The following is a 17077-nucleotide window of genomic DNA, read 5'->3' as shown; positions in this document are numbered from 1 at the left end:
CTATGGCAATGTGCAGCCAGCCACTTTTGGGGAGCTGAGCTTTTTTTGAAGGGTTTCTGTAGCAGACATAGTCTTATGAGAAAACAGTGCCTTTTGTGAGTAGGGCTGAGTAGCTCTCACAGTACATTCCTTAGGCAGGACTGTTTGGAACATAGACATTACTTTGTTTATGTAGGCTAAACTCTGTTTATGCAGATAAACCGTTTGGTGCCCTTTTAATAACAATTCCTTATTTGGCAAAATTGAAAAGACAGGATTACAACACTTTTTTTTTTTTTATCGATCCATAACTAGAAGACAGTATCACCTTTTTGGTAGCTCGTCCAACTCAGTTAATCAGAAGTATGTGATCAGTAGGCCTACATCAGATGTGCCATGACAGGTTTGAAGCAAGCTTATTTATGATAGGGAAGTGGTAGAACTACATTGAACAAGTCTGCTGTAATGTTTAGTTTCGGCCTGTGTATTTTGTATCACGTCTTCTACTACAGTTAAATCAATGATAAGTGTTGTTAAAGTGAGAATAGCTTCAAAATAAGTTACGGAATAAACCATCCAGAAATTGAGTTGTATTTAACTTTTTTTATTCTTTTTTATTTTGTCATCACTCCAGAGACACTGTGAGTTATCTATATGGGCCATCTTCTCTCGAAAAATGGTTACCGCTTGAAGAAGAGGACCCGGAAGCTGAGGAAGAAGAAGAAGAAGAGGAACTGCTTCCTTCAGGGGCCCTGCATGCTCTGCTTCATCATCCACAGCAGCAGCGGCGGGAACCTCGACGACGACCCCTTCGAGAACGGCGCGGCAGCCGCCTCCAAACTCGCCGAGCGTTACGCTTCACTGAGCTCTCCTGAGGACTGCGCCAAGTTCCTGCTCTCTCCTCACGAGCTGGCCATCTGGGAAGGACAGGGCCTCCTATCTGCCGTCCCAGCCAAGCTGATCGGACCAACAGCGATCTTTCGAGCCACGCAGCCGACCTGCGACTATTCGGAGATGGTGTGCAAGCGCAAGGGCACCGACATGCAGAGGTGCAGGCCCTGCAAACAGCCCCGCTGTGCCTTCCAGGAGATGTCCATGGACAAAGGGGGCGGAGACTCTTCAGAGACCGCCCCCAGCCCACATCACCTCCTGCCGCACTGCGCCTTGCCCTCTTCCTCGTCATCGTCTTCGGAGGATGACAGCTCTGGCGTGGGCTTGCAGATGGGCTCTGGTGAGAGTCCTAGCAGCACAGAAAGTGCTGGCACCCCAGATAGCGCCTCCTCGTCCGCCTCCTCCTCCACCTCCTCCTGTTGCTTGTGCTCCCATAGCAACACTTCAGATGATGGCAGGACCCCAGAGATGTCCTGTATCAACCACTTGCCCTCCTCCATACTGTTGAAGGTCTGTGTCATTGTGAAATACCAGCACTTTTACTGATTATTATTACCACTTAAAGCAGAGAGCAAAAACCCTGAACACATTTACAGTGTTTATATATAGAGTTTTTATCAAGCTGGGTGGGCCAAATGTTCCATGCGGTGTCAGCGTGATATGGTCTCTGTTTTCCATGCTGAGCAGCATAGAGGTTCCAATGATGTGTTTGCCTAGGAGCACAGAGGTACTGTGGATCATACCACCTTTCAGAAAAGGTGGCATAAGGGCTCACCCGCTCAGATTCGTTTTGGTTCCAAGGTACTCATCCCTGTCCTTGCAAAGACTGTCCCATTCCTTATGTGTCAGTCCTCAGAACCAACATCAGGCTTGATTTCATCAATCATCTCTTTAATCAGCTCAATAAAAATTTGTCTGGGTTTGAATGCTAAATGGAACGAATTATGTGGTATGGTTCGATGTGTCTGCACAACCACCGCTAATTCCTGAATGGTCAGTTGATACATTTTCTGTTGACATGGAACCATTTCATTAGGGTCTGTACACTTGCTGTGGTGCATCTGCACTTCATAGACCACACAGTATTGTTTTTGAAGAGAATGCACCACGTGGCTGAGCAAACTGTCAATGTGGGGAATAATATCTACTTTCACTCCTGCTTGAATTTCCCTACAGTGACTACCCCACCAAGCCAAGAGCCAATAGTTGTCTCAATCTGCCTTCTTTCAAACATTGTGTTGCAGAGAAACTGCTGCTTGCATGAAGTTCAAACTGCTGCTTATGGTCCTGTGTCAGTGACTGAAATGGTTTTGCCCTCAGGTTTTCTCTCATCTCTCAGTGAAGGAACGCTGCCTTTACGCCTCCCTGGTTTGCAAGTACTGGCGTGACTTGTGCTTAGATTTCCAGTTCTGGAAACAAATCGACCTCAGCGGCCACCAGCAAGTGAGTTCGTTTTCTCTGTGTGTTTGTTTATAACGTGTCCACGTGAAGGAGAAAGTCACCCGCTCCCCGTCCCCCAGCCATTGCTCACCCTGTCTTTTTACCCCGTTGCCCCAGGTAAAGGACGACCTTTTGGTAAAGATCGCGTCAAGGAGACACAACGTCACTGAGATCAACATCTCGGACTGTCGTAACGTGCAGGATCCCGGCGTTTGCTCGTTGGCGGCTAACTGCTCGGGGCTTCTCAAATACACAGCATACCGCTGTAAACAGCTGAGTGATGTGTCAGTGTGCACCATCGCCTCCAACTGCCCCCTGCTACAGAAACTGCACGTGGGGAACCAGGACAAACTCACCGACCAAGCTCTCAAACAGGTGAGCCTGGTGTTACAAACCACAGGTCGTAAGTTAAAGGAGCATTTAAAGCAGTTTTTTTTTTCTTTAGTTGCTTGTTGTTTTTTTTTTTATGTGCTATTTGTTTATCTCTCCCTTGTTCTTGTTTCTTTTTATATGTCTTTGTATTTCTCTCTTGCTGTTTTTTTTTTCTCTGTTTCTTTTTTTCTCCATTTTGTTTCTAGAACATTTCAGTTTCCTAATGCTTTGTCATATGATATATTGCGGTCACTTGTGACAGGTCCATGTTTTCTGAGGGAAGATTATTTGACTCAATACAAGTTGAAACTCAAGTGAAACATCGCTCTTGTCTTTCTCCCTCCCTCTCTCTCTCTTCCTCTGTCTTTTATTTTCTTCTCTCTCCAGTTGGGTGAGCACTGTTCAGAGCTTAGGGATGTACACTTTGGCCAGTGTTACAATATAAGTGATGAAGGAATGGTGGCCCTCGCAAAAGGCTGTCCCAGGCTTCAAAGAATCTACATGCAAGAAAACAAACTGGTGAGTGTTCTTCTCTCATATCTAACCTCACATGGAGAGCCGGATTACCTGTGGCATTTTAAGTCAAAGTCCTCGATTCTCTGAATCGCTTCATGCTTTATAACGTGTTGCACGTTTTGTGGCCATGCTGCGCTCACCTGCAGGCATCTGGTCGACCGCGGTGCATCTGTTTCACGTGAAACGCTGATTTCAGATTCAAAGACACCCCCCCCCCCCCCCAAAAAAATGGCCCCGAAGAAGAGGAAGGGGCGGGAGCTGTACTGGCAACTCGCTTTAAATGGGAGGTAGAGAATGTCCCGGAAAGAGGTCATGCATGTCAAAAAGCAAGACCTCCCTCGCTCAAATGAAGAATCGGAGGGACAGATTAACACGGAGTAGGCCTTGGGGTTTGTGCGCATATTAAGCTGATGATAAGCGTAGAAGCCCCCGCAGTCCCCCCTCAGTGGTATCTGTCTTCTGAGGACCAAACAGAAAACACATGTCCTTCAAGGTCTCTCCCTTGTCTCTTAATTTTCTGCCATGCACTTGCTATGTCTTAGTTAATGCTTACAGTGCTGTCCTGTGATATATGCTCTCTGCCTGTGCCTCTTTATCACCACTTGAGGGCGCTAATGCACCACTGACACGGTTTGCAGAGCGCATTGCTTTTTCTATGATTTATGGACATTAAACCTTTTCAGATCTGTTGTGGTAAACATTGGTTGAATATTAGCTTGTTGTGCCTGAGGGGATTATGGCCTAATTAAAAACCAGCTCATCACAGAGTCCATTTGTAAACTTTAGCATATGTAATTCTTCCAACTCTTATAATGTTATCAACTGTACCGGATTGCTCTGTTTTGATTTATTAGACATGTAACCCCATTAATAGTAATTCAAAACATGGATTACAACTCCATCTTAACAAGAGAAATCTTCAAGCACCCTTTTGATCGGTCTGCGAAGCGGGATTTTTCCAGATGTGGAAATTCTTGGCACAGTCATAACCATCTCCCTCATTATGCATGTGAGGAATCTGTTCTGTGTTCCTGTTAAGAACCGTTCTGTCTAGCAGCTCGGTCTGAATCGTCATTAATGCCTTCCCCGGCGTCTCAGACCAAAGGCATGAAAACGAGCTTCTCGCAACCACAGTTTTCTGCTGCGGAACGGCTCAATAAGCAATCGCTCTTTTTTAATTAGTAAATCTGGGACACAATTAAAGCATCGATTCCCTCCCGCTAAATAGAGAAAAGAGCGGCATACAAAATTATTTAAGATCTGAATGAGCTCTAAGGTGTTTTTGCTCTAAGAGCAAACAAAGTGGAAATATATGAAATATCTTGAGGTGTTTAACTTTTACAAGGGCCCCGTTCTTATTTATTGATTTTTTTTTTTTCTCTCAAAAATGTACTTCAGCCTGCGGAGTTTTCAGTTTCTCTTTCTCACAGCTGACAGACTGCTGGAGATGGCGATCAGTCTTAGCGGAGCGCAGAGGCAGAGCTCTGCCGTAAGTCTCTGGTCTTTCAGGGCTTTGGTGACAGGCTTGGATTGCTGATATCTGAGCTTTCATTCACCCCACAATAAACAATCATCTGTCTGAGCTGTCAAGACAATGTAATGCCGTTTTTTTTTTTTTTGTTTTTTTTTAAATTCACATCTCGGCGATTAAATGTAGTGTCTTTCGCACCTTGTTTTAGATTCATTTGGGGATCTTCATTCTGAAGTCTGATACAATCTGTATTTTTTTGACGACTTTGTTTTTGTGAACTTTTTATTGACTTATACCACAAGTGTTTGGCATGTGGCTTCACGTGCTGTCAGATGAACGTTCAGATATTACCGATGATATCGTCACCAACAACAGGATTTTCATCCCTATTGTCAAAACATCTCTTTGGAGTCTTTTTGCAGTCTTAACAATTTTATCTTGATGACATCCAAAGGCTTGCCAAAAAAAAAAAAAAAGAAAAAAAGTCAGAAAAGTTTGACTGCATATCCTCCCTTAGGCTGTGTAAGAAAAGAGTCTCTTGTCATTCTCTGAGGTCATACAGCTATGAAAGACTGATGTCATATCGCTCTCTCTCAGGCTCCTCCGTATCCGCGTTCTCCTCTCGCGTACGATGCCAGGCACCATCAGGTCTGCTCTGACATCTGAACCCATCTCTTTCGTGATGGCCAAAATGTTTTCGGTGACAGATCGCACAATTGTGCAACTCATTTACAATAGAGGCCTCTGGTACCTCTCTCTCTCTCTCTCTCTCTCTCTCTCTCTCTCCCCTCTCTCTCCCCTGTGCTCCTGCTAATGGGGTAAAACGATCTTGTCTCTGTCTCTTCCAATAAGCGATGAATAGGGATGATCCCAAGATGGGCCTGCTTCTTTTTCCTTCCTTATTTTCTCCATCCTGCATTTCTTCCGCCATTCCTCACAGTCTAATTGAATAATTAAAAAGCTGGAAGTTGTTTCAATGTGGTCTGAGCCTTTTGTTTAATTTTTTTTTTCTCTTTTTGACTTGACTCTGTCTTTTTATTAAGAAGTAGTTCATTTGGAAACATTTTGAATAAAGAAATATACAGTGAAGCAGTACTGAGACTTGTTGTTATAGACACTTGGTATTTAAAACATGTGAACTGAGGTCACATCAAGTCACAAGTGTTTTTGAATATTCTGAACATTATCTTCGAAGTGAATATAATTCCATGCACAAAATTCTCTGTGTGTTTCAGTAGAAGCAGGAACTTTTTTTTTTTTTAAGATGTAAACTCAATGTGTTTTGAAGAAGTGCATTAAAAGTTACACTCGTGCTTAAATTCTTGAGGCAAGCAAAACATTCCCCTGATTTTCATCTTTCACCAGGATAATGACTCCAGCTAACTTTCTTCCGTAGTCAGATGGGCTCTTCTTTTAATGACCATACTTAGATTAGAACAATATCTGAACTCTGGGGAACATGAATAAATCTAATTTTCACCTACATACAGATTTACTGTGCATCCATCCATCCTCTGCCTCTGTGTTTTTATTAGCCTCCGAACCAGAAGCAATTAAGCAGTCTGTTTTAGCCAATTACCCAGCTTGTGATGGTCCCGAAATCAAATCTTTCGTTTCGGGGCCCTACTCGTACAGCTGAGGCAAACTTCGCTAAAGAGCTCTGCTCTTAAATTGGCCCACTTGTCTCCTTGTCAGGTTTGAACTGTTGAACCTGGCTTTAATGGCAGTCACTGTGAAACTGTAGGAGTAACGACTCTATTCCAAACTCCCTTGTCAGAGCCAAAATGGCGTCATGTTTCATATGTATACTTCTTGATATCTCTCTCTCTCTCTCTCTCTCACTCTCTCTCTCTCGGCCGTGTTATTGCCGTTGGGAATAATTAATACAAAAAGGAGTTTCAATTAGTTTTGATATGAGATGAAATTAACAGAACTAACTAAGTACAAACATCCTAGACCTATTCTTGGACATATGATTCAGCACTTTTGCATTGCTCTGTAGAAAGGACTATAAAGAGCGTCTTCCACTACATTTACTAATTTTATAGAGATGAAGAAAAAGTGTATCTGTGCATCTGAGATGTCTTTCCATGTCACTTCATTGTCATTCCATTTGTTCCTCACAATTAAATCCACATTCTGCGATTTGAAATTCTTGTTCTTGTACTGGAAACTCTTTCTTCCCCCCCCCCCCCTTCTCTTCCTCGAAGCACATGATTTTAATTTTCCACCAGCGGTGATATCATAGGAAGTGGCCTGTCCTGCCTTTTTTTTTTTTTTTTTGCGAGGGACCCTGCGGTGGAGATTACGAGCAGACCGATCCGATTAGCCGTAGTTTTAATTAGCCTAAATGTGTAATGTAAATGAAATTGTTGATGACCTGAAATAGATTACCACATGCCCTCAATTCAATTCTAATTACATGTGTGTGTAGCTGGTGTCACATTCTCCGTCCTCCTTCAAACGTCTCCGTCTCTGTTAATCTACACGCCCAGAGAAGATGCCGGTGACAGCGCTGTCTGGATGAGTGACAGTTTGAGTGACGCGTGTTTTAGCGTCGGTCAAATATGAACGTTCCTTATCCAGCGCGACTGCGGACAGATATTTAACTCCGCCAGGCTCAAAGCGAAGTCTTTGGAAGTTAATCGTCTGATATAGCTCAGATGTTGGAAATGTATATTTATAGAGCTGCGGCTTGTGTATCGCCCGCTCTGAAGCAAAGCACACGAGGAAAAGGAGCGATAATGAACCCTGACCGTGATGGGTGTTCCTCCTCCGCTGAAGTATTTTCACTTGTTTGTCGTGTTTTGTCGGGAAAGCTGGAGTGCGTTGTAACTATATGGTAACTTAACGTGAAAGCATCCCAGCAATCTTATTTAACCATAACCAGCTCCAGCAAAGCAAGGACGCTTAGCCTCACTCGCCTGAGCAAGGAGGGAAAAAAAAAGAAAGAAAGAAAAAAGACAATACATGCCCTTATCTTCTCATAGCTGTCAGGGAGTGAGAAGTGTCTCAACTTTTGGCTATATTATGTCTCTGTCTCCATTCTTTATCTGAACAGATAAACCCTTCGGACGATTCCCAACTGTTTTTCTCCCCCCCCCCCCCCCCCCCGGTCATGCAGCGTAATATTGTTTTTAGGGCTAACATCAAATCTTTTTTCATACTGTTAAGTAAAAAAGAGATTTTTTTTTTCTTTCTCACTGCTAAGTGTGTCCATTTACATGAAACAAATCAGTACGCCTCCTGCTTTGCTCTAGTCCTCTGTGTAAATTGCTACAATTTCCCCTCTTCAGCACACCCCCAGTTTTGAGTGGGTAGCTTCGAAATGGCTAACCTGCAGACATGTTTTTTTTCCACTATTCACAACCTTTAAAGGAGGTGGCTTTTGAAGCGGCCTGATCAATTCGGAAAAGCACCGTACCGCTTTTCACATCATTAACAACCCTGTTTGGACTTTTATCACTTTTTGGCTCAGGAAGTAATCACGTCCATTGATGAGGCCGTGTTTCCTTTTGATAGCCCGATGAAGTGAGACAGACAGACATCGATATGTTTTTAGGAGCTGTCTGGTCAAGAACAAAAAGAGAACCCTTAGAAAAAAAAGAAAAGTAAAGAACTTGACCAGTTTCTAAATGTCATGGCTTACTCTGAGATATGAGATTCACTGAAGCGTTCTTTAAGCCATTCGAGGGATTACACCTTGAAAAATCCCTGTTAGATGGAGAGAGAGAGAGAGAGAGAGAGAGAGAGTGAAAGAGACAGAGAGAAAGAGGGAGGGAGAGAGAAAGAGAGAGAACTTTGAAAAGGTTCATCTGGTGAAACTTTAGATGAACTTGTTGCAGAGGTTGTTTGAGGACTGATTCTTGGCGACGGGGTCCGGCCTTTTAAGGGTGGTCTTCTCACAGGTATCCAGATCTGACTCTCTGTCCTTGTTTTTGATTGATTGACTGCGTCTAAAGGAAGATTATGTCGTCTGCCCGTGTTCGCTCGCTGGTTATCTCCAGCTGTAGACGTTGCCCAGAATTCCTAATTGAAATAAACGACCGTTTATCTCTTGCATTTTTATCACTCAGAGTGTGTGGTATGTGTCTTATTTAATGCAGGCTGTGTGTGTTTAACTGAATGGACAAGGGAATGCAGTGTCAAAAAGGAAGAGAAAACAAAACCATTGAAAAACACTTTCATGTTGAATGCAGAGTTCAGTGGATAAAGTAATTCTGAGTTCAGTTCTTCGGAATCAATGTTACCATGACCTAAAATGTGTCATTTTAATATTTGATGAATGTTGGTCTGCTTAATTCAGCATTGTTATTGAAGTGTTTCGCTTGCAATTTTGCCTTAGTATCTGTAGGGGGTGCTCTAATACTACTTTCTTACAGAGGTTGAGTGGGCTTTTTTCTGTCAAGCTTTTGATGTTAAAAACTACAGCGAAGCTTTACAGTAACAGATAGAAAAGGAATCTCTGCATATTTATTAGCTTAACAATGACAGTCTGTAGCACTCTCTTGTAAAACCGTCACTCATTTTGTTTTCAGTACAAAGCATTTTTTTTTCTGTTTCCTTATAAATAATTCTCTCCCAGATTGATGAACTTACATGCTCTCTCTTTTTGTCATTACATCCCTCACATATTTCTGTAGTGAAAGCATAAATTTCAAACTGTTAGTTTACATGAATGTCAAAATACTTGTTTGAATTTTTCATGCAATTACCCCCCTCCCCTTTTTTTTTCTTTCTTAGATGGGGATTGGCTGTATGTTTTCAAGCAAAAGCTCTTTGTAATTAGATTCATAACCTTGTCTCTGACTTTGAAACATTTGAGTAATGTGTAAATGTAGGGTTTTCGAAGATTAGTGTCTATAGAGATGACACAAGTGGTTTGCTCTATATGCTCAATCCTTTTTTCGTTTGTGATTACTCTTATAATTATCTCTAAAGTAAGTTTTTTTCCTTTCAACGTGGAATGTTTGATTGGCAAGGATCTTCTGACACTGCGTCCACTTCAGCCTTGAATGGCGGTACCTGTACGCGTTTCCAGTGACAGCCATCTCGTAGTTTAAGTCATTTCACGCGGTGGCATAGTGTTGCCGGGCAACTTCATGCACTTTGAATGACATATCGCCACCCGTGCGGTGGCACCCAACACTCCACAGGCGACTGACCGTCGGCAGCAACTGTCGAGGAGCGAGGGGGAGAGTGACCCTAGCAATCAGGCTTGCCCGAAAGAAATGCCGCCAGTTAAGTTCCTTTGGACTCCCCCTCACAGTTGGCACAGCTGGGGAACAGGATGGCGAATGCCTGTTATTCACTACCTAAGGAAACACTTAGACTGGCCACCAGACAAGTCTAAGTGCTCATTAGTTGTTTCTTCTTCCTCGTATTTAAGGAGGGGAGAGTTTGTGGGGGAGATGATCTGGGCTGACGACTTGGTGTCAGGACATGTTGAGAAGATTCATGGCTAGCTGCGCAACCTGCTCACCTCTGTCCCTCCCTTCCTCTCTCTCTCTCTCTCTCTCTCTCTCTCTCTTTCTCCCTCCTGATAGCTTTTCCTTTTGTGGGGTGCAGGGGTGAACGTGACATGAGCTGAGTCCAGAGGTTCCTTTTTCCTCCCGAAGGTGAAATGCAAACCTTAGATGTAATGTATAATGGACATTGATTAATAGACGCCGGTTGGCGCTGGAATCCATGGGCCTGCAGGAATATTTCTGGCCTTTTTCTCGGCTCTTATCCGCCCAGATCACTCACCACCTCACCCATTCTCTCAAATTGCTCTATTCCTCAATATCCATCTCTCTCTCTTTCTCTCACTCAGTCTCTCTCTCTCTCTCTCTCTCTCGCTCTCTCTCTCTCTTGCTCTCTCTCCATGTCCTCAAAACCTTTCCCCTCAGTTTCTTTGCACCCAGTCTTAGTTTAATTCTTTCACGATCTCTCTGTCGTCTTCTCTCTGATTGAGTGTTTCTGAACTGCCCTAATCATCCGGCTTCATTACCGCTGATGGATGTGCTGTTCGCTCAGCCGTTTGTCACTTACGGTGTGAATGGCAAGTATGTGTGTTAGAGTCCCGAAAGGACGGACCCTCTCCCTGTTAAGTTGTTGCTTCACCTGGGATGAGATGACATTTGGTAGCCATACAAATCGTCTCTCCATTTCTACTGCTTCAGTAACTTAACCGGAACAAAGGGACTGGATGAGGATTCGTAGTCAATCCCACAATCCATTGCTAAGCTCGGTCATTGCTCCGACACATCAGGGCACCTCTCCAGATTATTATTCTTGACTTTTGATATTTGGCTCTCTTCCGTAATAGTTCCTTTCTTATTCTTTCAACTGTTTCTGTTTTTAACTGCCCCACTATTTATCTGTCTCTTGGAGAACAATTATTTTAAGAAAGGAAGGCATCACCATGCTCCAGAGTCCATCAGCGTTTTCCATCCGCTCCCCTCCTCCCTCCATCTCTATGGCCCGGGGAACTCTCATTACAGCCGCTCGATATAGGGAATAATGAATTGGTTTAATAAGCACAGCTGGGTCGATGTGGTTAATGAAGGTATGACAGACGCCGCGTCGGCAACGTCGCGTTAACGAGACAGCTGGGGTCATCGAGGTCAGCATCGTCGGCCTTCGCTCCTCGGTCTCACTCTCTCCCCGGCTTATAGTCCGCTCGTCTGTCTGTCTGTCTGCAGAGAGGAGAAGGTGACTGATCCTTCCACGAAGGGCCCAGTCACAGGGAGAGAGCGAGAGAGAGCGAGAGAGAGAGAGACAGGGAGGGAGGGAGGGAGGAAATGGGTGGAGTGAGGACAGTGGGGAGGTGCAGGATCCTTCCGGGGATGCCGTCGCCTGCTTGGGGCTTTCCTAAAATTCTGTGTAAGGGTGATCGCAGGATAAGGTCAAGCATAACTTTCTAAGAGCAAAATCCCCCACACCCCCACATCCACACCCGGACAGAGTACACAGAATCAGGAGATCAGCTGACTGCTCCACAGGTTCACTGTCAAATGTGACAAATAAACTTGTGCTCTTGTGTTAACTGTTAGGTTCACTACTCCTCGTGCTTCACAACCTGATGAAAAATTGGGACTGAGTGCTGGAGGTGTGCACTCCGGGCTGTGAGTAAGCTAGCCCCTGCCTCATACACCCTTAAAGGCATTTCACTTCTAACGCTGGCGAGTGGTCGTCTATCATTAGCTTTGACATAAACGCCTCAGATCTAGGAATGACTCAACGTTTAAGACTGTAAAACAAGTGACTCCAAGAGAAGAAAGCCTCATATTTCTCTAAGCAACGTTCAAGCGCTTTGACCGGTTATGAGATATAGCATCAAGACGTCCAATCGATTAATGGTGCACTTAGCCAAGGTAATTAACAGCTATGGCGAGGGAGGGGAAGCATCAGTGATCTAGAGAAACAGCATTTTCTTTGTGTCAGTTTGCCTCCTGACCTCAGATGCCCCAAGGCAAAAATGACCTGAGAGACAATTAGATCACGGAAGAGCAACGTAATTAGGAAGAATCCTGCTGAATGAGCCTATTGGGATTTCATTCCTTGGATATTGTTTCATTTGCTCTCTTACTGATGTCTTAGCTGTTCTTTTTTTTTTCTTTTTCTTTTTTTTAACAGAGGAAGGCAGCACACTACACCTGTGTTCTTGCTTTTCCCTCTCAAAACATTGGCTGAATAGACATTAAATTATGTACTTCCTGTTCCCTGTGTGTTTATGTGCGCTTCTGATTTTCTAGAGTTCACCTCTTGAATGCTGATTATCTTGTTTTCTTTCTTTTTTTTTTTTTTTCTCTTTAAGAGTTTATCCTGTCACAACAGAAGTGGTCTTGCAAGAGACATGTGGCAATATCTGAGAGTATGATAACAGGCACATAAACCGAATCTGGGTTTCATTTGAAGAGGGGCAAAAATTTTATTTGAATTAATGAATGCCTAAAAACCCTCTTGCTCTCTTTCCTCTTCCTTGTCTTCCTTCCTTGCGCTGCATCCCTCTCTCTCTCTCTCTCTCTCTCTCTCTCTCTCTCTCTCTCTCTCTCTCTCTCTCTCTTTCCTTGCTTCTCCCTCAGCCCTCGTGCTCTGGGTGTGTGTCTTTCTCCGATAACACAGAAACCCATTACGGGCTGAGCTACAGTGCCCAGGGGCCAGTGGTGGAGTGCAGTGGCCAGTGAGCACTCTCTCTCAGTTCTCCCAAACTCAATCAGAGCTTCCCACGTCCCAGAGCTCCGGCTCCACAGGCACAAACCCTCCTCATCTCTCTCCATTTTTAAAACTGTCCGTCCCCCTAACCCAACCCCCCCCCCCCCCTTTCCTTCCCCATCCTTCCGAGAGATCCCTCGGAGCTGCTGTCTTTTATCGTATCTCTGCCACCCTCTGTCTTCAATTCCCACTCTGGGCCCTCAATGTACCTCCGCCCTCTTTATTTTTCAATCTCTGCTGGCTTTTGCCGTTTGTTATGTCAGCGGTGCTCCTCAAAATTTGACCTGAGGACTTTTCTTTTCTAAAAAAAAAAAAAAAAAAAAAAAGCACCAGGTGGCATATTGAGTGAAATGTATGGGGACCTTGTTTGCCGAACACTGATGCTGTTGCGCAGTGTGCTTATCTTTAGATGAATGTTCATTGAACGGCTGTTGTCCTTTGATTGAATACTCCAGGTGACTTTCATCAATACTTAGATGAGGAAGTGCTCGTGTCTTAGACTTACACAGCTTCAGGTGTTTTGGTTTAATTGTGAGACTGCACGGAGAAAATTAGAGAGAAAATGAAGAGGTTTTTTTTTTTTATTCTGTGCAAGACAATAACTAAAACTCATAGCGGGCCACTAAGAATTCATGTTTCTTAATGAAAGACGGAGATCTTTGCATCATCCCCAACCACTCCTAATGAAACAAAACTCAGGTAAAATGATCCTTGATAAAGCATATTGACTTATTAAAGCATAGTGAGCTTTTCTTGTATGACTGTGGCAATTACCTTGCAAGAGGCAAACTGTCATTCAAGGTAATGTTCCGTCAGAAAGCTTACTTCCTGTACACTCAACTACACTCAACACTAGGGCCCACGTGTCTCTTAAGTAACAGATCTTGTGTTGCAGGGATTTTGTCACAGTATTAACTTGCCACGGCATAATCTCGCAATTCATCGAAATAAAAGCTCTCAAATGAGATGAAGTGGCTCATTTGGACCGATTGTCTTGTATAGAAACTTGTTAATTTTTCTGGTTTGGTTGACTGATCAAGTCATTATGAAAGGAACAGTAAAACAGGTTTTAGAAGGGGGAAAGTACACGCTCACTGGCTATTTGTTCGGCTGATTTATTGAAAGTCAGCGATCAGCTTTATTTTATGAATAACTTTTTTCAGCTTTTTTTTTTTTCCCTTTAAAAGGATATTTTGTAATGCCATAGGACAGGATTATCAAGGCTTTTGTCAGATAGAATCCCTTTCGATTTTTAAACCCATGCCTGAGACCCAACGTCTCGTGTATTGTTAGTATGAGTTTGAATGTTTTCATTGAGTTGTGCTGGGTTGTGCCCTGGCCTCTAAATGATTTTGACCGGAATGTTCTCTTGTTTTATTAGTACCTGCTACAGGCTTCTAACGAGCAAATCTTAGATTATGTGGGTTGCCCATAGTTTGAGAAGGAAGACGCTGCTAAGCCGTAATGAAGAAATTATGGACACTGCCCATGTCTTATGTTCTGCCATAACTCAGAATGGAATCATGTGACATTACAGGGCTGCTATAAACCATGTTTCATACTCCCATCATATCAAGAGAGCACCGGGCGCTTTATGATTTATTTTTTTCTTTAACGTGAGAACAAAGCGCTGATCTCAGGTCTTTGGGAATGCATTAGTCTAACATGAGAAATGATCTCCATTAGTCCAACCTCGAGCAGGTCTCATCGCATCATTTATAGTCTCGCTCCAGAGGAGACAATATGAAAGGCATACATTTAACCCAGATCCGTCGTTAAATATTCCGAAGCGGGTTTGTGTGAAGGCAAAGAGCGACGGTGTCTTCCTCTTTGGCCTGTGTTTTCCGTTTACCAATTTTTAAATGTAGAACAAGGTTGGAAGAATTTGCAGATGGTAGTTTTGTCGCAGTTGCGTTGAAGAAAACTCTTTTAAGAAGCTTACGAGATGAGAGAATTTTTGTGCAAAAATGGTTTTGCTTATGCAGGAAGGCGGTCCTTTTTTTTTCTTTTTTCTTTTCTTTCTTTCTTTCTTTCTTTCTTTCTTTCTTTTTTTTAAAATGAAACTGCGGAAGTGGAGATGAAGAATGGAAGAAACAAACTGAGAGAAAAGGTGCACATCTGGCATATGATTGCTGGCATCTCAGAAGAGAGAAAAGATGCGAATGGTGCCAAGGAAGTCGCTCTGATATTGTCTGCAACAGTTCACTCCAAATTCTGCTCTTTTGGGATTATAGCTCGCAAGATTCTGGAATGTCTCGATCCTGACTCTCTTTCTTATTCCTCCTCAGTCTTTTCCTTAAAAAAATATGAGGTTCTTGCTGAGTAAAGGATCGTCTTTAGACAAAAATCTGCTTTGCAGCGAGTATTTTGTAATATATTTATGGTTATTGAATCCATGAGCAGGAATTGTAGACATTCAACGTTTAGTCCTTTGAACTTCAGTGAGGTGCTGTGAGGGTATTTGAAACTTGAATAATGCATTTAACGACGTTAGCTAAAGGCTAGATGAACTGAATTTTATGTTAGTGGAAGCACACAATAGCTTTTATATACATCTGTAAACCGACTGTCTGGCATTTGGTTGCTGTGCCATGGTCGAGAAGAGGGGGAACTCAGCAATTCAGAACCAGTTCACTGATGTAAATAACACTCAGATTAATTGTGCTGTTTACAGCCATCTCCTGAGTCTTGCAGTTTGAGTCCCAAAGAAAGGCCTGAGTGGAAATGTGTCTGCTGGGGCAGATTTACTGGAAATTGGGGTCATTGAATGATTTCTCTCTCTCCCTCTCTCTCTCTCACTCCCTTTGGGCTGTTTGTGGGACATTAAATTCATTAGAGTTGGCCTGCAAAACCCAAACAAACTGATGAGAGACTCAGGCCTGGCGATAGAGACATGTGGACCCAGAGTATTAGAAGGTAGTTATCGAGTTTCTGTGTTTACCAAGCTGTGTTGTCCCAATACAGGGGCCTACGTCAGTTGGAAGGTCAAACGTAGGCCTGACAGTGAAATCTCTTGCTCTGCTTTGAGTCTGTGCGTCACACTTTTTGAATAAAAGTTTCAAAACGTTAACAGTGTTACTTTCATCCGCGTATGAATCGCTGTAATGTGCCTCCCCCCCCCCCCCCCCCCCCCAAATAATGAATTCTTTCTTCCAGCGTTTTCTGCAAACAATATAAATATGAATGTGGGAGATTTTGTTATTTGTTGATGATAATGATGCGTGCGAGTATGCATAGATGGATCGCAGTGATGGTAATCGAATGTTTCTAATCGCTTTGTGGGGTGAAAAAATGCAAGATGCTTAAGTTAATTTTGCTCTATGAAAGGGCATCTCTCCACGTCTAGAAGGGGCCCGGGGAAAGAGCTGTGTCACTATTCCCAACAGCCTTGATTTCTTATTATCGATATAAATATTATGCAGAGTGCCCATTTACAATCACATCAAACCCAATAACCTCGTTGAGTAATGAGTCAAATATTGAATGGCCTTTCCGCCCCATTTTAGCCAATAAGTGTTGGCTTTGCATTAATCTTCCTCCACACTAGAGCGTGCCAGATTTTTCCTTTTGCTATCGTATTACAGTAGGCAAAGCCGACAGCTCTCTGTTTGTATTTGCAAGTCAGGCAGGGAAGGCAATGATTGATTGATTTTGGGAATGGCAAGCAGTTGTTGACTGACATCCATTCTTGACGGTGTATCAGATGAAAAGGCCATAAATATTAGGAATTGACAGATAAAGGTCATAGTCGGAGGAGGTTGCCGGGGAACCGGGAGGTTATTAAAGCTGCAGCAGCTTGTGTGGGCAAATAACAGAAAAACAGGCCAAACAAAAAATAAGTAGAAAAAAAAAAGGGGAGAGATGTAAGGTAAGGTGCCTTTCAGAATTTTGTGGCTTTGAATTTGCTCTGAATGTGGCCTCAGGGGAGAAAGATCATTCCACATTTGAAAGGGAAAGGTGAGAGCCTCGACCCAGTCAAGCTGCTCTTTGTGTTTAGACTCATTCTTTCTCATTTGATTGACTCTGCTCAAAGTGTTGACAAAAACAGGTAGAACAGACACTAAAACATCTCTCTCTCTCTCTCTCTCTCTCTCTCTTTCTTTCTCTTCGTACCTCAGCTTGCAAATCAGTGATCGATAGCAGAGACAAGAGAGGTGGACTTGGATATCCGATTGTTGTGTCTCATTTGCTAGGTCTCCTCGGTATCCC

General features: G+C 43.3%; 1 protein-coding gene across 1 annotated transcript in view; it reads left to right on the top strand.

The window, feature by feature from the left end:
- Window positions 1–17077, top strand: part of fbxl17 (F-box and leucine-rich repeat protein 17) — a 191651-nt gene that overhangs the window by 2002 nt on the left and 172572 nt on the right. Inside the window, exons 2-5 of the mRNA XM_030780736.1 lie at window positions 614–1380; window positions 2191–2313; window positions 2428–2685; window positions 3070–3201. Of these exons, the coding sequence (XP_030636596.1) occupies window positions 634–1380; window positions 2191–2313; window positions 2428–2685; window positions 3070–3201 (1260 nt within the window). The 5' untranslated portion in view covers window positions 614–633. The remainder of the gene's footprint in view (window positions 1–613; window positions 1381–2190; window positions 2314–2427; window positions 2686–3069; window positions 3202–17077) is intronic.

Source organism: Chanos chanos, chromosome 1 (genome assembly GCF_902362185.1).
Source record: "Chanos chanos chromosome 1, fChaCha1.1, whole genome shotgun sequence".
In the NCBI taxonomy this organism is placed as follows: Eukaryota; Metazoa; Chordata; class Actinopteri; order Gonorynchiformes; family Chanidae; genus Chanos; species Chanos chanos.
This window is presented reverse-complemented; position numbering and strand designations above follow the sequence as displayed.